Genomic DNA, 22,551 nt, shown 5'->3' on the forward strand with positions numbered 1-22,551 from the left:
ATAAGAGAATCAAAATGAAAAACCGAAACAGTCCTGAATGGTGAAAACACTGAAACGAAAAACAGGAAACATTCACCCACAAAACACAATAGAAAACAGGCTACCTAAATATGGCTTCCAATCAGAGACAACGACTGACACCTGCCTCTGATTGAGAACCATACTAGGCCAAACACATAGAAATATAACATACAGAACAAAACATAGAAAAACAACATAGAATGCCCACCCCAACTCACGCCCTGACCAAACTAAAATAAAGACATAAAAAAGGAACTAAGGTCAGAACGTGACACATACTGACCAGCTCAAATAGACAGAAGCATGCTAAATGGCAGACCAATCCAAACTTATCTCTCGGTATGTCCAGCCCACTCATTATCTCAGCCAACCATGGCTAGCGGGAAGGTTGCCAACTTTTTCTTTGGCTAAACCCACTAGGCTCGTAATTTAACAATTGTATTCGTATTTACAGATGGCATACAAGTTTGTTATTAAGGCACATGAAAGTTCACATGTTCCAGAAGGCATTTCGGCCAAAAAATGCATTTTAATAAATGCAGGGAGGGAGAACACAGACCAGGGAGGGAGCACACAGACCAGGGAGGGAGAACACAGACCAGGGAGGGAGAACACAGACCAGGGAGGGAGCACACAGACCAGGGAGGGAGAACATAGACCAGGGAGGGAGAACACAGACCAGGGAGGGAGAACACAGATCAGGGAGGGAGAACACAGATCAGGGAGGGAGAACACAGATCAGGGAGGGAGAACACAGACCAGGGAGGGAGAACACAGACCAGGGAGGGAGAACACAGACCAGGGAGGGAGAACACAGACCAGGGAGGGAGAACACAGACCAGGGAGGGAGAACACAGACCAGGGAGGGAGAACACAGACCAGGGAGGGAGGATAGAGGGAGAACACATATTATCCCTGAGCCTCTGAATGATAAACATGTTATATAACTGATCATATTAGAAAGTGATGAACAATCCCTGATGGTTGTCATTGTACAGTATTAATCTTCTGCTACTACTTGACATTAAGATGAGGAAGAGAGTGGTTCTTCACACTGCCACCTCTTCCTCATCTTTACTTTACTGAGAATCTTGAAAATGTTCAACTACATCTTCAACCACCTCTTTTGCAAGTACAGCAATTCCAACTGGAATTGCTGCTGGTCCTGCTAATACCGCTGTGACAACAGTTGCTACCAATCCCACAACTTTTCCCGGTAGGTCCTTTGATTTATTCATCCTCATCTCCTCCCGTTTCTTCCTCTCCTCCTCTCTCCCCTTCTCTTCCTGTTTCTCCCTCTCCTCCTGTTCTCTCTCCTTCTTCTCCTGTTTCTTCCTCTCCTCCTCCTTTTCGATCTTCCTCTGAACCTCCTGGTACATCTCGTTGGTGTAGTGTTTTCCTCCATTCTTCATCACCATCTCATCTATCTTCTTTAGCAGCTCTGTGACCTGAGTGTTGTCATTCTTCTTTTTATTATTGAAGACATGGTTTCTGCCCTTAAAGACCTTGACGAGTTTCATAAGCTCCTCACTATCCATTAGAAAGTCCAACAATGATATGTCCTCCAGCTGGTCTCCATGAGTGAACAGAATGATGGTGTACTTTGAGGCTTCTTCTCCAAAGTTCTCCTGGATCCACTTCATAGCGTTCCTCTCCTCCTCTGTGAACCTCCCCAGTCTGATCACCAGCAGGAAGGCGTGGGGTCCTGGAACTGACATGTAGATGGCATTTTCTATTTCACTTTTCATCTCTTCTTCAGACATTGTTGTGTCATAGAGCCCCGGGGTGTCGATGACATCAATCTTCCTCCCATCCACCATTCCACTCTGTTTCTTACAATGAACAGTCACAGACTTAGGGGAGAAGACATCTCTAAACACCTTTCTCCCCAGGATGGTGTTTCCTGTTGCACTCTTCCCTGCTCCAGTCTTCCCTACTAAAACTATCCTCAGATCAGAGGGCTGCCCTGAATCTGTGAAAACAGACAAGAAGTGCTTGAGTTGATAGTGATTGTCTTGATGAAAACCTAATGAAATGTGTGTGTGTGTCAGATTCTAACCGTGCAGAGCACATGCCCCTTTGTCCCTCCAGTCTCTAAATCACCCTTTTGGGTGGTGGTATAATTTACACCATAATATTATTATACTTGTTCAGAACCCACTGCTCGCAAGTTGTCGTCAAGTTCACCACCCCCCACCCTGTTTGTTGGTTACTCTTGTTTCCCAGTCTGCCCTGTAAGGAGTTGGCACACGGCCAGTATCCAAACATGAATGGCTTGAGAGATGTGGTCACCGATGGAGTGTGTGTAGCTAGCTACCTAGTTCAAATATCAACAGTACTGCTACAGCAGCATAACATATATTTAACACTTGATTTAGCCTACATCATTATCCTTATTCAGTCTGATTGGCTGATAGGAGCAGAGAGAGAGAGGAAGAAAAGACCCGTCTGATTGGCTGATAGGAGCAGAGAGAGAGGAAGAAAAGACCCGTCTCATTGGCTGATAGGAGCAGAGAGAGAGGAAGAAAAGACAGAGGTAAATCACAAACAGTAAAAAAGATAAAGCTAACCAGCAGATGAACATCAATCATCAACATCAATGATCAGCTGATAGCCCGCCCTCTTTTCCCCATGTCAAGCATGTCTTTAGGAGGCACTGAACTGAGTGTGTTGTTGCAGAAAGAAATAGGCCTATGATTAAAATGTAAACTACAGAGGCTTTTGGTTTTATTTTTATTTAGAGCACCTGCCCCTGAAAGGTCTGTGCATGGCCCTGGTGTGTGTACGTGCACGCATGTGTGTACGTGGGTGTGTGTTCTGTACCTTCACAGTGACAAGTGAAGGTTAGCAGACAGAGTGTCAACAGGAACAGAATCTTCAGAGTCCCTCCTCTTCCTCGTTCCATCGCTTCTATACCCTAACCCTAACAATCAGAAACAGACAATGACCTCATTACAAAAACTAAGTCCACATAAAATTAATTGGAATTTCTTCTCAGCTGTTTCACTTTAAAACAATGTGAACTATAAGAAGATTGATGCTATGTGGTGTAACTGTTGTAAAACAAAGTACATTCCCTAACAACGTAACCAGCATCAGGTGAACATAATGGACTCACATAGGGGGTGTCAAATGACATTCTAAACATGCGTATCATTCTACAGTTGACATTCTGCAGTGTGTTGGGACCAGATGGACCAGTTCTTGAACACCAGGGATGGGCAACTCCAATTCTCTGGGGCCTGATTGGTGTCACACTTTTCCCCCAGCCCTACAGCTAAAACACCTGATTCAACTAATTACATTCTAACCTGAAGACCATCATTAGTTGATTACTGGAGCCAGGTGTGTTAGCTGGGGCTAAAGTATGATCGTGTTTCCCTGCACAGGAGTGTCATTGCATCAACCAATGGTTGCATGCCACATCATCAACTGTGCTGTCGGGCCCCAGATTGCTACAGCATATGATGTGGATATCTGATATCAGTGGAGGCTGGTGGGATAATATATAGGAGGAGAGTCTCATTGTAATGGCTGTAACGGTGTCAAACACGTTGTTTCCATGTGTTTGATGTGTAGGTACCATTAAATGTATTCCATTCCAGCCATTACAATAAGCCATCCCTCCTACGGCTCCTCCCACCAGCCTCCTCTGGCTGGTATGTAAAATACTGATCCAGGTGTTGTAATATCTGTCATGCATCATCAATGTAGTCAGTCAGGAATGCATTCAAAGTCTCCAAACAGACCCCAGATGAATGGAGATGCTCAGTACCAAGAAATCTGCAGGTCAGTCCCTCACAACAACAACCTGCTATAAGTTGGGTTGACTCAAGGTTTGCTCACTTCAATAAGATATATAGCAGGGTTACCCAACTCGCGGTCCACAGGTTGAATTAGGCCCGCAGGTGGTTTAATTTGGCCCACCAATTTTTATGAGCAAAACATTAAGACTGAAACAACACGAGGAAATCGGCTCCAATACATTTTATTTAAGAAATCTGTTCCCATGTATTCTCACGAAAAACATAGAGATGTGATCGTACACAAATGTAAGCAAGTTATGAAATGATTATGTTTTAGTCAACATATCTGTTTGGGCTTCTTGCAGTCAATTTGCAGTCTACAAATGATTTGTAATTATGTTACGGCCCCCCGACCATCCCCTCTGGAAAAAAACTATCGGACCGTGGCTGAATCTAGCTGATGATCCCTGCAGGCTACTTAACCCTTGAACTCTCTTAGGTAAATATCATAGACCTGGACCTGTGCTGCACTACCTTGTCCAAGACCCTCTGGTTTCTATTCAATAAAACAAGATAAATGTTTCAGGTAAAAGTGAAAAACATAATTCTCCTTCCATTGTTATACAATATTAATTAATAATTAATAATTAATTATTGTCTTGACATGTCTAGTGATGTCATCGTTTGATTATGTATGCATCAATGTCAACAAACCTGGTATAAATAAAATGTTTACTCAATATTGTGCTACAGTTATTACAATACATTGTTGTACATTTAATCAGTAAGGTTGTTAAGTTGAATACTCACTTTTAGTGTAGTTGCACGTATCTGTTATTTGTTGTCCCCTGTTGTGACTGTGAGAGCTGAAGCTATGTGCTGCACCTTATAGTCCCAGTTAAGTTTCGTTTCACCTGTAACTAGTCATTTCTAGCCAATGAGAGGAAGAATTCACCTCAGGACAGGCAGAGGCTGAATTCTGATTGGGTGTCACTATTATCAACCTACTCTGACAACTCAACCTTGGATTAGCCACAACTCTGGGTAAAATGAAATCTGTTGGACAAAGACCTATTCTACTGCGAAAAAGGTTAAAATTAAAATAGCAAATAAAACATTTTCAAATGTAACTATGTAGTTGTCTAGCCTGGTCCCAGATCAGTTTGCTCTCTTTCCAACTCCATTGATCACTATCAAGCCATGACGATGAGTAACAAGGAGATTTAATGATACCACAAACAGACTGGCACTAAGGCTCATAGTTGCCTAGGTCTTCTAATGTATTTGTTTTAGTCATAACTGTCCTGCTCAGTTTATAGAGAAAAAAGTGCTGTCTAGAACCTCAAATATGTTTTTTATGTTTCTACATTTTATGTCATTTAGCAGACGGTCTGATCCAGTGAGTTAGTTTACTTCTGGTGCTGGAGGGGATGGCTGCTGTTTTTTATTTAACAAGGTTTGTTATTTAACGAGTCCGACGTAAAGGATATACTGCCTTCTCGAGAACAGGCCCAAATCCCCAACACTTGCGTGAAGAAAAGTCTGAGAAAAAGGAGGCACTAAAGTAGTGCACTAGGGTCCTGGTTAAAGTAGTGCACTAGGGTCCTGGTAGAAAGTAGTGCACTAGGGTCCTGGTAGAAAGTAGTGTACTAGGGTCCTGGTAGAAAGTAGTGTCCTAGGGTCCTGGTTAAAGTAGTGTACTAGGGTCCTGGTTAAAGTAGTGTACTAGGGTCCTGGTTAAAGTAGTGTACTAGGGTCCTGGTTAAAGTAGTGCACTATTAAGGGAACATGGTGCCATTTGTGACGCCTCCTACATGTGCCGATGTCTCTTTAGATACTTATCTGATCTTTTACCACATGACCATTATTATCCAATGGAACGATGATGAACTAGTTCTGCATGTTTCCACATGTCCATTATTATCCAATGGAACGATGATGACCTAGTTCTGCATGTTACCACATGTCCATTATTATCCAATGGAACGATGATGACCTAGTTCTGCATGTTACCACATGTCCATTATTATCCAATGGAACGATGATGACCTAGTTCTGCATGTTACCACATGACCATTATTATCCAATGGAACGATGATGAACTAGTTCTGCATGTTACCACATGTCCATTATTATCCAATGGAACGATGATGACCTAGTTCTGCATGTTACCACATGTCCATTATTATCCAATGGAACGATGATGAACTAGTTCTGCATGTTACCACATGTCCATTATTATCCAATGGAACGATGATGACCTAGTTCTGCATGTTACCACATGACCATTATTATCCAATGGAACGATGATGAACTAGTTCTGCATGTTACCACATGTCCATTATTATCCAATGGAACGATGATGAACTAGTTCTGTATGTTACCACATGACCATTATTATCCAATGGAACGATGATGAACTAGTTCTGCATGTTACCACATGTCCATTATTATCCAATGGAACGATGATGAACTAGTTCTGCATGTTACCACATGACCATTATTATCCAATGGAACGATGATGAACTAGTTCTGCATGTTACCACATGACCATTATTATCCAATGGAACGATGATGAACTAGTTCTGTATGTTACCACATGTCCATTATTATCCAATGGAACGATGATGAACTAGTTCTGCATGTTTCCAAACAGGGAAAGAGAAACTGTAGGTAACAGAAAAAAGTGATGGAGAGTCTCCGTAGCTCTTTACACATCTTCAGAGAATCTGTCACCTGTTTCCCCTTCAGCTGGTCTTTACAGGTGAACAGCAAGATGGTGTACATGGAGGCGTCCTCTCCAAAGTTCTCCTGGATCCACCTCACGGCTTTCCTCTCCTCCTCTGTGAACCTCACCCCCAGCCTGATCACCAGCAGGAAGGCGTGGGGTCCCGGGACGGACATGTTAACACACTCCTCTATATTCTCTTTCACTTCTTCGTCCGACCTGGCTGTGTCGAAGAGGCCTGGTGTGTCAACCACATGAACCGTCGTCCCGTTGACCTCTCCACTCTGTCTCTCACACTGTCCGGTCACTGACGCAGGCGAAGAGTCGACTTTAAACACCTTTCTCCCCAGTATGGTGTTTCCTGTTGCACTCTTCCCTGCTCCAGTCTTCCCTAGCAACACAATCCTCAGGTCAGGTGGTTGCTCTGAATCTGTGGAAATTGTAATGCAGTTTCATTCACAGGGACCACAGGAACCATATTCAGCTAACAGCAACAGTGAAGACTAGCTATTGCATCACTAGTTGTATTTGTCCAATACTGTTATCTTACCTGAATGGCTGTCATTCTCCTCGGGATAGGGTGATGAAACACCTATGGTTGTGGATCTTTCACGTGGGCAGTATCCATTTACAGAACCTGAAATGAAATGTTTTGTCCTAATAGCTTTGCAACATTGATTCAAGTATTAAATAGTACACTCTGAAATATGTATTATTCATGAGAGAATAATGTGATCTGGATTTCTGTACATTGGTTGGCTTGGTGATGCTGTACACATACTGTATTCTCTAGTTTAAAAAAGGTTAACCATTCACTGTTTGACAACAGATGGAATTGGGGTTTATTAATTATCTGACCATGAAGGAATGGAGCCATACTCACCGAAGTCTGATGTCTCTGCCTCCTTTAGTAAAGGAACTGTAGATGACATAAAACAATACATGTCTAATTGTATAACAGGTTTTTCTTATTTATTGTAACTTTTCAAAAAGTTTTCGCAAATCACTTCATATAATACCTATGTTGTAAAGCTGTTATTAAGTACTATATAACCATATGAACCTCTTATTAAGTACTATATAACCTTATGGACATCTTATTAAGTACTATATAACCTTATGGACATCTTATTAAGTACTATATAACCATATTAACCTGTTATTAAGTACTATATAACCTTATGAACCTGTTATTAAGTACTATATAACCATATTAACCTGTTATTAAGTACTATATAACCGTATGAACCTGTTATTAAGTACTATATAACCATATGAACCTCTTATTAAGTACTATATAACCTTATTAACCTGTTATTAAGTACTATATAACCATATTAACCTGTTATTAAGTACTATATAACCATATTAACCTGTTAATAAGTACTATATAACCTTATGGACATCTTATTAAGTACTATATAACCATATGAACCTGTCATTAAGTACTCACCACGTTCATCTGCCATGCTGGTTTATCTATCTCACATTTGAGGACTGAAGTTGATCCCAGGAAAGGTCCTTCAGCTCTCTTCTCCGCCACACAGATGTCCAGGTGAAGTTGAGTGCTTCTCTCTCTTGCCTTTAAGAAGGAGGATTGTGTTGTGGGAGGTACATGTGAGTTTCTTCCCAAATGGCACCCTGTTCCCTTTATAGTGCACTAGGGCCCTGGTCAAAAGTAGTGCACAATAAAGGTAATATGATGCCATTTGTGACACATCCCACATGAGTCGATGTCTTTCCTTCTATCTCTTTAGATACCTATCTGGTCTTTTACCACAGCTGTATGGAATGTATTTTGCTGTTGTTTTGAAGACAACATGTCTAAGCATGTTTCCTAACAGGGAAAGAGAAACTGTAGATACCTGACATGATGATAATAGATTAAAACAATCATGAGATTATTCAGGTCAGGCTCACTAGCATGGTGACTATAGTATTACAGTGCATTCGTAAAGTATTCAGACCCCTTGACTTTTTCCACATTTTGTTACGTTATAGCCTTACAGCACTCTAACAATCAGACCTTTATGGTAGAGCGGCCTTGAGATGTTTCTACAACTTGATGGTAGTCAATTCAATTGATTGGACATGATTTGGAAAGGCACACACCTGTCTATATAAGCGTCGACAGTGCATGTCAGAGCAAAAACCAAGCCATGTGTCACAACTTCCGCCGAAGTCCGTCCCTCTCCTTGTTCGAGCGGTGTTCGGCGGTTGACGTCACCGACCTTCTAGCCATCATTGATCCATTTTTAATTTTCCATTGCTTTTGTCTTGTCTTCCTTCACACCTGGTTCCAATCCCATCAATTACATGTTGTGTATTTAACCCTCTGTTTCCCCTCATGTTTTGTCGGAGATTGTTTTATTGTATGTGATGTGCATGTCATGTGTCGGTGTGCCACGGGTTTTGTACCCACTTATGTTATTTTTTGTATATTTTGGCTTTTGGAGTTTTATGAGCACTTATTAAACGACTCCGTTTATACCAAGTTTGTTTTCCTGCGCCTGACTTCCCTGCCACCGACACGCACCCATTACACCCTGAGGTCAAAGGAAGTGTCCGTAGATCCTCGAGACAGGATTGTGTCGAGGCACAGATCTGGGGGAGGGTACAAAAAAATGTGTGCAGCATTGACTGTCCCCAAGAACACAGTGGCCCCCCAAAAATTCTAAAATCTGGTTTTTGCTTTATCATTATGGGTTATAGTGTGTATATTGATGAAGGGGAATAAAACAATTTTATCCATGTTAGAATACTTTCCGAATGCACTGCATATTTGTCCAATTTAACTCGTTATTTTATTTATTTTTATTTAACCTTTAATTAACCAGGAAGGGCTCATTGAGATTTAAAATCTCTTTTTCAAGAACGTCCTGGCCAAGATAGGCAGCACCAAGTCATTACAAAAATTACAGACAAACAACATGAAAAACTACAAGTAATCTAGTAAAAACCATAGAATTCACAAGAGTATAACAAAATCAAAAACAGCAAATTAAAAACGTTGACAGGTCAGGGAATCAGTCTCAAGATCATTCATCAGTGATTTAAAAATACCAATCAGGACAAGTTCTTCCAGTTTAAAAGTATTTTGTAAGGCATTCCAAGACGATGGCGCAGAGTAAATAAAAGCCCTTTTACCAAATTCAGTTCAGACATTTGGAACAGTTAGCAGGATAAAGTCCAGCGAATGAAGAGAGTACTCACCACATTTCTGAACAATAAAAATGCCCAAATAAAAAGGTAGAAAACCCAAAATGGCTTTGTAAATAAAAGAATACCAGTGACTGAGCCTATGAGTGACTAGAGAAGGCCAGCCAACCCTGGTATACAAAGTGCAGTGGTGCGTAAGGGTTTTGCAGTTTAAAATAAATCTCAAAGTGCCATGGTAAAGGGTGTCAATTGATCTCAAACACTGAGCGGAAGCATTCATATATAAAATATCCCCATAGTCTAGTAAAGGCAGAAATGTAGCTGATACTAGCCTCCTTCTGGCTTCAAAAGAAAAACAGGCCTTATTCCTAAAATAAAATCCCAATTTCAGCTTCAATTGTTTTGTAAGTTGTTGAATATGCAATTTAAAATCAATTAATCAATCAATTAAAATTCCAAGATATTTATATGAGGTTACAACCTCAATCTCCTTGCCCTGACAGGTAGTAATAGGTGAAAGGTTCAGAGGTCTATTTCTTGCTTTAGAAAACACCATTCGTTTAGTTTTGTCAGTATTGAGGAGAAAGCTTTTGTAAGAGATGAGGCTCAACAGTAAATAACAGTATCATCAGCATAAAAATGAAGTTGTGCATTTTGGACATTTTTGTCTAAATCATTTATATAAATAGTGAATAATAGAGGACCAAGTACAGAGCCTTGGGGCACACCATTAAAGATAGACAATTTCACAGACATAAGCCCATCAAATTGAGTTCTATCAGATAGATAGTTAGCAAACCATGCAACTGCATGCTCCGAAACACCTACACTCGACAATCTCTGCCTTAGTGTAGCATGATCAACTGTATCAAAAGCCTTAGAGAGATCAATAAAAAGTGAGACACAGTGCTGTTTTTTGTCAAGGGCTTCAGTGATATCATTTAAAACCTTCATGGCTGCTGTAATTGTGGTATGCTTCTTCCTGAAGCCCGATTGGTACATTGATAAAATAGAGTTAGTAAATAAAAACTATTTTAGCTGTTCACTCACAAGGGTTTCAAGTATTTTCACCAGGGGTGACAGCTTTGAGATTGGCCTATAATTATTTAAAATAGTTGGATCTCCCCCTTTTAAAAGTGGTAGGACAAATGCTGATTTCCAGATCTTTGGAATTTCATTACATTTCAGGGTTAGATTGAACAGATATGTAAGTGGTTCAGCTATGAAATCAGCTGCCAGATTTAAAAAGCAGGGATCCAAAAGAACAAAGGATTGTTGTGTGTACTTGTGGGAATTGGAAATGTGCTTGTTGCATATCCCAACTCCCCTGAGAAGTCTGCGGAGAGTGGGGTCAAAGCCATGGTCAGCCTTGCTCACAAGCACAACAATGAAAGATGCTTCACCTTGTCAGCTCCGGGATTCGATCCAGGAACCTATCGGTTACTGTACCAAAGCTCTGACCTCAGGTAGCAGTACATAACTACGGCCAGGATTCAATCCAATGTGTGTTATAGAGCAGTGCACTAGACAGAAGATAATGGGTCTGTGAAGAAATTTCCCCGTTCACGAAAGATCGCTATGATGATGAATGCATAGATCGGCTCAAGCATAAATTACCTTTAAAAGATGCAGCTGTCTAGTGAGATGCTCTACAATGTGTCAAATCAAATTGTATTTGTCACATACACATGGTTAGCAGATGTTAATGTGAGTGTAGCGAAATGCTTGTGCTTCTAGTTCCGACAGAGCAGTAATATCCAACAACTAATCTAACAATTTCACAACAACTACCTTATACACACAAATATAAAGTGATTGAACAAGAATATGTACATATAAATATATGGATGAGCAATGGCCGTGCGGCATATGCACGATGCAATAGATGGTATGAAATACAGTATATACCGTACATACAGTTGAAGTCAGAAGTTTACATACACTTAGGTTGGAGTCATTAAAACTCGTATTTCAACCACTTCACAAATTTCTTGTTAACAAACTATAGTTTTGGCAAGTCGGTTAGGACATTTACTTTGTGCATGACACAAGTAATTTTTCCAACAATTGTTTACAGACAGATTATTTCACTTATAATTGTCACGACTTCGACCGAGGCAGGCTCTCCTTCCCGTTCGGGTGGCGTTCGGAGGTCGTCGTCACCGGCCTATTAGCTGCCACTGTTCCTTTTCTCCCCCTCCCTATGTGTTTATTGGGTGCACCTGTTTGGTATGAGGGTGTAATTAGTTGGGCTTATTAGTCAGCCGGCCTGCACGTTTCTTTGTGCAGGATTGTTTGTTAGTAAGAGTGGTGTTTGTTTCGTTCTTCGTGTTTGCTGGACTGTGTTCGTTTCCCCCGTGTCTGGGGTTGTTTGAGGAGTACACCCAGTGTGTTAGTAGGGTGGCCTGGTTTCTCCGTGTTCATTAAAGAACATTTGTTATTGCACCTGCTGTTTCCTGCGCTTGACTTCACACTCCGACACCCAGGCCTTACAATAATTCACTGTATCACAATTCCAGTGGGCCAGAAGTTTACATACACTAAGTTGACTGTGCCTTTAAACAGATTGAAATATTCCAGAAAAAGATGTCATGGCTTTAGAAGCTTCTGATAGGCTAATTGACATCATTTGAGTCAATTGGAGGTGTACCTGTGGATGTATTTCAAGGCCTACCTTCAAACTCAGTGCCTCTTTGCTTGACATCATGGGGAACTCAAAAGAAATCAGCCAAGACCTCAGAAATTTTTTTTGTAGACCTCTATAAGTCTGGATCATCCTTGAGAGCAATTTCCAAACACCTGTAGGTACCATGTTCATCTGTACAAACAATAGTACACAAGTATAAACATCGTCATACCGCTCAGGAAGGAGACGCGTTCTGTCTCCTAGACATGAACTTACTTTGGTGCGAAAAGTGCAAATCAATCCCAGAACAGGAAAGGACCTTGTGAAGATGCAGGAGGAAACAGGTACAAAAGTATCTATATCCACAATAAAACGAGTCCTATATCAAAATAACCTGAAAGGCCGCTCAGCAAGGAAGAAGCCACTGCTCCCAAACCGCCATAGAAAAGCCAGACTACGGTTTGCAACTGCACATGGGGATACATATCTTACTTTCTGTCTTCTGGTCTGATGAAACAAGAATAGAACTGTTTGGCCATAACGACTTTCGTTATGTTTGGAGGAAAAAGGGGGATGCTTGCAAGCCGAAGAACACCATCCCAACCGTGAAGCACGGGCGTGGCATAATCATGTTGTGGGGGTGCTTTGCTGCAGGAGGAACTGGTGCACTTCACAAAATAGATGGCATCATGAGGTAGGAATGGATATATATGGATATATTGAAGCAACATCTCAAGACATCAGTCAGAAAGTTAAAGCATGGTCGCAAATGGGTCTTCCAAATGGACAATGACCCCAAGCATACTTCCAAAGTTGTGGCAAAATGGCTTAAGGACAACAAAGTCAAGGTATTAGAGAGGCCATCACAAAGCCCTGACCTTAATCTTATTGAAAATGTGTTGGCAGAACTGAAAAAGCGTGTGCGAGCAAGGAGGCCTACAAACCTGACTCAGTTACACCAGCTCTGTCAGGAGGAATGGGTCAACATTTATTTTGGGAAGCTTGTGGAAGGCTACCCAAAACGTTTGACCCAAGTTAAACAATTTAAAGGCAATGCTACCAAATGCTAATTGAGTGTATGTAAACTTCTGACCCACTGGGAATGTGATGAAAGAAATAAAAGCTGAAATAAATTGTTCTCTCCACTATTATTTTGACATTTCACATTCTTAAAATAAAGTGGTGATCCTAACTGACCTAAGATAGGGAATTTTTACTTGGATTTAATGTCAGGAATTGTGAAAAACTGAGTTTAAATGTATTTGACTAAGGTGTATGTAAACGTCCGACTTCAACTGTATGACATGAGTAATGTAGGATATGTAAACATTATTGAAGTGGCATTATTTAAAGTGACTAGTGATACCTTTAGTAAATCCATTTATTAAAGTGGCCAGTGATTTGGGTCAGTATATTGGCAGCAGCCTCTATGTTAGTGATGGCTGTTTAACAGTCTGATGGCCTTGAGATAGAAGCTGTTTTTCAGTCTCTCGGTCCCAGCTTTGATGCACCTGTACTGAAATTGCCTTCTGGATGATAGTGGGGTGAACAGGCATTGGCTCAGGTAGTTGTTGTCCTAGACAATCTTTTTGGCTTTCCTGTGAAAACGGGTGCTGTAGGTGTCCTGGAGGGCAGGTAGTTTGCCCCCCGTGATGCGTTGTGCAGACCTCACTACCCTCTGGAGAGCCTTGCAGTTTAGGGTGGTGCAGTTGCCGTACCAGGCGGTGATACAGCCTGACAGGATGCTCTCGATTGTGCATCTGTATTTTTTGCATTTTCTTCAGCCTCCTGGGGTTGAAAGGCACTGCTGCGCCTTCTTCACCACGCTGTCTGTGTGTGTGAACCATTTCAGTTTGTCCGTGATGTGTACACCAAGGAACTTAAAACTTTCCACCTTCTCCATTACTGTGCTCCCTCTGCTGTTTCCTGAAGTCCACGATCATCTCCTTTGTTTTGTTGACGTTGAGCGTGAGGTTGTTTTCCTGACAACACACTCCGAGTACCCTCACATCCTCCCTGTAGGCCGTCTCGTGGGATGTATTTTGCTGTTGTTTTGAAGACAACCTGTCTAAGCATGTTTCCTAACAGGGAAAGAGAACCTGTAGATACCTGACATGATGATAAGATTAAAACAACATGAGATTATTCAGGTCAGGCTCACTAGCATGGTGTGTGTGTCTATAGAGTATTTGATTGAATCCCAGCCTGTGAGTGTCTGTGTCTATACAGTATTGGATTGAATCCCAGCCTGTGTGTGTCTGTACAGTATTGGATTGAATCCCTGCCTGTGTGTGTTGATACAGTATTGGATTGAATCCCAGCCTGTGTGTGTCTATACAGTATTTGATTGAATCCCAGCCTGTGTGTGTCTATACAGTATTTGATTGAATCCCAGCCTGTGTGTGTCTATACAGTATTGGATTGAATCCCAGCCTGTGTGTGTCTGTACAGTATTGGATTGAATCCCAGGCTGTGTGTGTCTATACAGTATTTGATTGAATCCCAGCCTATGTGTGTCTATGCAGTATTGGATTGAATCCCAGCCTATGTGTGTCAATACAGTATTGGATTGAATCCCAGCCTGTGTGTGTCTGTACAGTATTTGATTGAATACCAGCCTATGTGTGTCTATACAGTATTGGATTGAATCCCAGTCCATGTGTGTCTATACAGTATTGGATTGAATCCCAGCCTATGTGTGTCTATACAGTATTGGATTGAATCCCAGCCTGTGTGTGTCTATACAGTATTGGATTGAATCCGAGCCTGTGTGTGTTTATACAGTATTGGATTGAATCCCAGCCTGTGTTTGTTGATACAGTATTGGATTGAATCCCAGCCTGTCTGTGTCTATACAGTATTGAATTGAATCCCAGTCCATGTGTGTCTGTGTCTATACAGTATTTGATTGAATCCCAGCCTTTGTGTTTATACAGTATTGGATTGAATCTCAACCTGTCTGTGTTGATAAAGTATTGGATTGAATCCCAGCCTATGTGTGTCAATACAGTATTCAATTGAATCCCAGCCTGTGTGTGTCGATACAGTATTGGATTGAATCCCAGCCTATGTGTGTCTATACAGTATTGGATTGAATCCCAGCTTGTGTGTGTCTATATAGTATTGTTTTGAATCCCAGCCTGTGTGTCGATAGTTGACCATCATTTCTTATTTTGATATTGGAGTCTCTTGTAGTTCTAAAGTACAGTTGTGTTCTAATATAATGGAACCCTTCCACTTTACAATGGGAGTGTAACAATGGAGCAGAATATTCTAAAGTACAGTTGTGTTCTAATATATTGGAACCCTTCCACTTTACAATGGGAGTGTAACAATGGAGCAGAACATTCTAAAGTACAGTTGTGTTCTAATATAATGGAACCCTTTCACTTTACAATGAGAGTGTAACAATGGAGCAGAACATTCTAAAGTACAGTTGTGTTCTAATATAATGGAACCCTTTCACTTTACAATGGGAGTGTAACAATGGAGCAGAACATTCTAAAGTACAGTTGTGTTCTAATATATTGGAACCCTTCCACTTTACAATGGGAGTGTAACAATGGAGCAGAACATTCTAAAGTACAGTTGTGTTCTAATATAATGGAACCCTTTCACTTTACAATGGGAGTGTAACAATGGAGCAGAACATTCTAAAGTACAGTTGTGTTCTAATATATTGGAACCCTTTCACTTTACAATGGGAGTGTAACAATGGAGCAGAACATTCTGTTTTCTCTTTTCCAAACTGGTTGAATGACTATTTAATCCTGTAACCCAGAAACAAATCTGGCTGATACTAACTCACAGTCCTGCTGACTTCAGACTTAAAAGGTTCTTTTGATGTTGTTGGTACGATGACAAAGCAAATTTCTCTCTCGCTCGCTCTCTCAAATGTGAAATAAACCAAATGGCCTGTTGTGAAGATTTAGTTCTTTGAAAGAAATACAAGGAGAGGATTTTACTTTATTTTGTATTGTTGAAATCTGGGGAAATCATACATACAACACTTAGTTAACACTAACTATGACTAAAGGTTGTCCATCAAATGTCCATCGAAGGTTCATAAATCATGAAACATTATACAGCATAAGCACTGCACAAAAAATAATAATAATCAAATTGATAGACTTATATTTACATAATAGGGAAATCCTTCTCGGTAGGTATTCAATAAAAAAATCTCTCTGTAAGTATACAATATAGAAATCCCTCTTTGTAATTGACAAAGTAATAAAAATAGAAGTTCCTCTAATGTTTTAGTAATAATTGCTATACATTTCAGAGCCCCCATCCCTTCCCCTGAATTATGAGCTCGAATAGAAATACAGTCTAAATAGAATAACGGATTACAGTCGAAACAGAGTAACGAAGAACAGTATATTACAACATTACTCACTGGTAATCATGTGGTGTCCCCTCTAGTCTGACACTCTAGTCTGACACTCTAGTCTGACACTCTAGTCTGACACTCTAGTCTGACACTCTAGTCTGACACTAGAGGGAGACACCACAGATGAGGGACAGAGGGTTAGGGAGGGTAGAGGGAGAACACAGACCAGGGAGGGAGGGTATAGGGAGGGTAGAGGGAGAAGACAGACCAGGGAGGGAGGGTATAGGGAGGGTAGAGGGAGAAGACAGACCAGGGAGGGAGGGTAGAGGGAGAACACAGACCAAGGAGAGAGGGTATAGGGAGGGTAGAGGGAGAAGACAGACCAGGGAGGGAGGGTATAGGGAGGGTAGAGGGAGAACACAGACCAGTGAGGGAGGATAGAGGGAGAACACAGACCACGGAGGGAGGATAGAGGGAGAACACAGACCAGTGAGGAAGAGAAGAGGGAGGGTAGAGGGAGTACACAGACCAGTGAGGAAGAGAAGAGGGAGGGTAGAGGGAGTACACAGACCAGGGAAGAAGGGTAGATACATCAATACTGTAGATATCCAGAAACCTAGAATGTCTTTACCCATTCTAACTTATTATCTATCTCTGAGTTAATGAAACATGATTTTAGATATTTCTGTCTTTGTTTTTGTTGAATTATAAATGTCATCCTTCAGTATGTTACTATCCCTGAGCCTTTGAATGATAAACATGGTAAATAACTGACCATATTAGAAAGTGTTGAACAATCCCTGATGGTTGTCATTGTACAGTATTAATCTTCTGCTACTACTTGACATTAAGATGAGGAAGAGAGTGGTACTTCACACTGCCTCCTCTTTCTCATTTAATCAGAATCGTCTAAATGTTCAGCTACTTCATTTGCAAGTACAGCAGCTCCAACTGGAATTGCTAATGGTCCTGCTACCACCGCTGTGAAAACAGTTGCTAACAATCCCAAAAAGCCATTCGACGACGACTTCCTCGTCCTCTGATGTCTCGTCCTCTGATGTCTCGTCCTCTCCTCCTCTCTCGCCTTCGCTACCTGTCTTCTGATCTCCTCTTCATGTTTCTTCTTCTCCTCCTTTCTCTTCTCCACCTCCTGTCTCGTCCTCTCCTCCTCTCTCATCTTCTCTAACCGTTTTCTGATCTCCTCCTCCTGTTTCTGCTTCTCCTCCTGTCTCTTCCTCTCCTCCTCTCTTGCCTTCTCTGCCCATTTTCTGATCTCCGCCTCCTGTTTCTTCTTCGCCTCCTCCTCTCTCTCCTTCTCCTCCTGTTTCTTCCTCTCCTCCTCTTCTTTGATCTTCCTCTGGACCTCCTGGTACATCTCATTGGTGTAGTGTTGTCCTCCATTCTTCATCACCATCTCATCTATCTTCTTCAGCAGCTCTGGGACCTGAGTGTTGTCATTCTTCTTTTTATTATTGAAGACATGATTTCTTCCCTTAAAGACCTTGACGAGTTTCATAAGCTCCTCACTCTCACTTAGAAAGTCCACCATTGATTTGTCCTCCAGCTGGTCTCCACCGGTGAACAGAATGAGGGTGTACTTTGAGGCTTCTTCTCCAAAGTTCTCCTGGATCCACTTCACAGTGTTCCTCTCCTCCTCTGTGAACCTCCCCAGTCTGATCACCAGCAGGAAGGCGTGGGGTCCTGGAACTGACATGTAGATGGCCTTTTCTATTTCACTTTTCATCTCTTCTTGAGACATTGTTGTGTCATAGAGCCCTGGGGTGTCGATGACATCAATCTTCCTCCCATCCACCTCTCCACTCTGTTTCTCACAGTGATCAGTGACAGACTTAGGGGAGAGGTCTTCTCTAAACACCTTTCTCCCCAGGATGGTGTTTCCTGTTGAACTCTTCCCTGATCCAGTCTTCCCCACCAGAACAATCCTCAGTTCAGAGGGATGGCCTGCATCTGTGAAAACAGACAAGAAGTGCTTGAGTTGATAGTGATTGTCTTGATGAAAACCTAATGAAATGTGTGTGTCAGATTCTAACCGTGCAGAGCACATGCCCCTTTGTCCTTCCAGTCTCTAAATCACCCTTTTGGGTGGTGGTATAATTTACACCCTAATATTATTTGTTATACTTGTTCAGAACCCACTGCTAGCAAGTTGTCGTCAAGTTCAGCACCCCCCACTCCGTCCGCTGGTTGCGCCTGTTTCCCAGTCTGACCTGTAAGGAGACGCCCAGCTTGAGAGACCTTAACATTTATTTAACACTTGATAATACTTGATTTAGCCTACATCATCCATATTCAGTCTGATTGGCTGATAGGAGCAGAGAGGGTAAGAAAAAACTAAGATAAATTACAATCAGTAAAATAAATAAAGCTAACCAGCAGATGAACATCAATCATCAACGTCAATGATCAGCTGATAACCCACCTTCTTTTCCCCATGTCAATCATGTCTTCAGGAGGCACTGAACTAGTTTGTAATGATGAGTGTGTTGCATACATCAATAGGCCTATTTAAAAATGTTAAAGTTTACTCTACAGAGGCATGTGGTATTTTCTAGATTTCGCCCTTTTTTTTCATTTTGAGCACCTGCCCCCTGCATGGCCCTGGTGTGTGTGTGTGTGTGTGTACCTTGGCATTGGCCAGTGAAGGCTTGCAGACAGAGTGTCAACAGGAACAGAATCTTCAGAGTCCCTCTTCTTCGTCCCATATCTGTTACAGTGGCCAATCAAAACATGGAATTAGATGATGATCTCACTACAAATAACAAAGTCCACAAATTAAATTAGAATTTCTTCTCAGCTATTTCACTTCAAACAATGTTAACCAGGGGCGTAAAACTCATGGAGGGCCTAATGTCTGCAGGTTTTTGTTTTGTCCTTTCAATTAAGACCTAGACAACCAGGTGGGGACAGTTCCTTACTAATTAGTGACCTTAATTCATCAATCAAGTACAAGGGAAGATGGAAAACCTGTAGACCAGGGCAGCCCAGCCCTCTTCCTGGAGATCTACTGTCCTGTAGGTTTTCAGTCCAACCCTCTTCCTGGAGATCTACTGTCCTGTAGGTTATCGCAGATACCTTTTTTTATACCTATAAAAAAAGAGTAATCCCCCAAAAATGCAATAATAGTAACTATAATTGAGTGATGCTATGTGGTATAACTGTTGTAAAACGAAGTACATTCCCTGACAATGTAATTGTACAAAAAAAATTATGTTACTGGCTCCAACAGTGCAGTAGAAGGCCACGCAAAATACAATGCCAATACACAAGTAATCAAAAGAAGATATCAAGAAATTAATTACTAAGGTAGTTAACTTCTTCGGGAATATTGAATACTGAAGTCAACTTTAGTGTGGTTGCAACGATCTGTTAATTGTTGTCCCCTGTTGTGACTGTGAGAGGTGATGCTATGTGCTGCACCTTATAGTCTAAGTTTAGTAACTAGTCATTTCTAGCCAACGAGAGAAATCATTCACCTCAGGACAGGCACAACAACACAGAGTTACACATGGAATAAACAAGCGTACAGTCAATAACACAATAGAGAAAAAGTCTATATACAGTGTGTGAAAATGGCATGAGGAGGTAAGGCAATAAATAGGCCATAGTAGCAGAGTAATTACATTTTAGCAGATTCACACTGGAGTGGTAGATGAGCAGATGATGATGAGCAGATGAAGGTGTGCAAGTAGTGATACTGGTGTGCAAAAGAGCAGAAAAGTAAATAAAACAATATGGGGATGAGGTAGGTAGATTGAGTGGGCTATTTACAGATGGACTATGTACAGCTGCAGCGATCGGTTGGCTGCTCAGATAGCTGATGTTTAAAGTTAGTGAGGGAATCGTAAGTCTCCAGCTTCAGCAATTTTTGCAATTCGCTCCAGTCACTGGCAGCAGAGAACCGGAAGGAAAGGCGGCCAAAGGAGGTGTTGGCTTTGGAGATGACCAGTGAGATATACCTGCTGGAGCGCGTGCTACGGGTGGGTGTTGTTATCATGACCAGTGAGCTGAGATAAGGCGGAGCTTTACCTAGCAAAGACTTATAGATGACCTGGAGCCAGTGGGTCTGGCGACGAATATGTAGCGAGGACCAGCCGACTAGAGCATACAGGTCGCAGTGGTGGGTGGTATAAGGGGCTTTGGTAACAAAACGGATGGCACTGTGATAGACTACATCCAATTTGCTAAGTAGAGTGTTGGAAGCTATTTTGTAGATGACATCGCCAAAGTCAAGAATCAGTAGGATAGTCAGTTTTACTAGGGTAAGTTTTGCGGCGTGAGTGAAGGAGGCTTTGTTGCAAAATAGAAAGCCGATTCTAGATTTGATTTTGAATTGGAGATGTTTGATATGAGTCTGGAAGGAGAGTTTACAGTCTAACCAGACACCTAGGTATTTGTAGTTGTCCACGTATTCTAGGTCAGAACCGTCCAGGGTAGTAATGCTAGTCGGGCGGGTGGGTGCGGGCAGCGAACGGTTGAAAAGCATGCATTTGGTTTCATTAGCGTTTAAGAGCAGTTGGAGGCCACGGAAGGAGTGTTGTATGGCATTAAAGCTCGTTTGGAGGTTGGTTAACACAGTGTCCAAAGAAGGGCCAGATGTATACAGAATGGTGTCGTCTGCGTAGAGATGGATCAGGGAATCACCCGCAGCAAGAGCGGCATCGTTGATATATACAGAGAAGCGAGTCGGCCCGAGAATTGAACCTTGTCGTACCCCCATAGAGACTGCCAGAGGTCCGGACAACAGGCCCTCCGATTTGATTGGGTTTCACTATTACACAACGCTGACGTCTCCTTCTGGTTAAACAAAATGTTAAAAATGAAATAACAAATTAAACAACATTTTCAAATGTAACTTTGTAGTTCCCTAGTCTGGTCCCAGATCTGTTGATATTCTTTCCAACTCCATTGATCACTACATACTGTAGTTGCCTAGCCTGGTCCCAGAACTGTTTGTGCTCTATCCAACTCTATTGCTTTCTATCAAGCCAAAGACAATGAGAGACAATGAGATGGAAAGTTGGCACAGGAGAGCAGCACACTCTAGGAGCTCAGATGCAATAATGGAATAACCAACGAATAACCAACGTTTGGACAGACAAGCTGTCTTCATCAGGTTATAATGACAAACACTGCGGGTACCTTATCAACAAGGCGTGAGGGGGTGTGGTATATGGCCAATATACCACGTCTAAGGGCTGTTCTTCGGCACAACGCGCCTATTATAAACTGCTTACCAATGTAATTAGTACAGTACAAATATTTTTGGAATCATACCCATGTTATATGGTCTGATATACCACCAATCAGCATTCAGGCTCGAACCACCCAGTTTATAATAGTTTATATAGTTTGAAAGGACACACACAGGTGTCTATAATCATGGATGGTTGTGGTTTGATTTCATTGGTCGATTTACAAATATAAAAAGAACATGTAAAAATGTTCTCTCTCTACTGGTACTATGAGGACAGCTGTCTCCCTCATCTCTCTACTGGTACTATGAGGACAGCTGTCTCCCTCATCTCTCTACTGGTACTATGAGGACAGCTGTCTCCCTCATCTCTCTACTGGTACTATGAGGACAGCTGTCTCCCTCATCTCTCTACTGGTACCATGAGGACAGCTGTCTCCCTCATCTCTCTACTGGTACCATGAGGACAGCTGTCTCTCTCATCATTCTCTACTGGTACCATGAGGACAGCTGTCTCCCTCATCTCTCTACTGGTACTATGAGGACAGCTGTCTCCCTCATCTCTCTACTGGTACTATGAGGACAGCTGTCTCCCTCATCTCTCTACTGGTACTATGAGGACAGCTGTCTCCCTCATCTCTCTACTGGTACTATGAGGACAGCTGTCTCCCTCATCTCTCTACTGGTACTATGAGGACAGCTGTCTCCCTCATCTCTCTACTGGTA

At 41.7% G+C, this 22,551-nt stretch overlaps 1 protein-coding gene across 1 annotated transcript in view; it reads right to left on the reverse strand.

Moving 5' to 3' along the window:
* The window catches only part of LOC129845416 (GTPase IMAP family member 8-like), a 38,419-nt gene extending 17,974 nt beyond the window's left edge, over positions 1–20,445 (reverse strand). The window contains exons 1-7 of the mRNA XM_055913337.1: positions 19,599–20,445; positions 19,258–19,338; positions 17,950–18,581; positions 6,436–6,905; positions 3,140–3,224; positions 2,845–2,938; positions 1,218–1,993 (exon numbers count right to left, since the gene is read on the reverse strand). Coding sequence (XP_055769312.1) covers positions 1,218–1,993; positions 2,845–2,938; positions 3,140–3,224; positions 6,436–6,905; positions 17,950–18,581; positions 19,258–19,336 — 2,136 coding nt within the window. The 5' untranslated portion in view covers positions 19,337–19,338; positions 19,599–20,445. The remainder of the gene's footprint in view (positions 1–1,217; positions 1,994–2,844; positions 2,939–3,139; positions 3,225–6,435; positions 6,906–17,949; positions 18,582–19,257; positions 19,339–19,598) is intronic.
* Positions 20,446–22,551: the final 2,106 nt, after the last annotated feature.

This window comes from Salvelinus fontinalis, unplaced genomic scaffold (genome assembly GCF_029448725.1).
Source record: "Salvelinus fontinalis isolate EN_2023a unplaced genomic scaffold, ASM2944872v1 scaffold_0300, whole genome shotgun sequence".
NCBI classification, from domain to species: Eukaryota; Metazoa; Chordata; class Actinopteri; order Salmoniformes; family Salmonidae; genus Salvelinus; species Salvelinus fontinalis.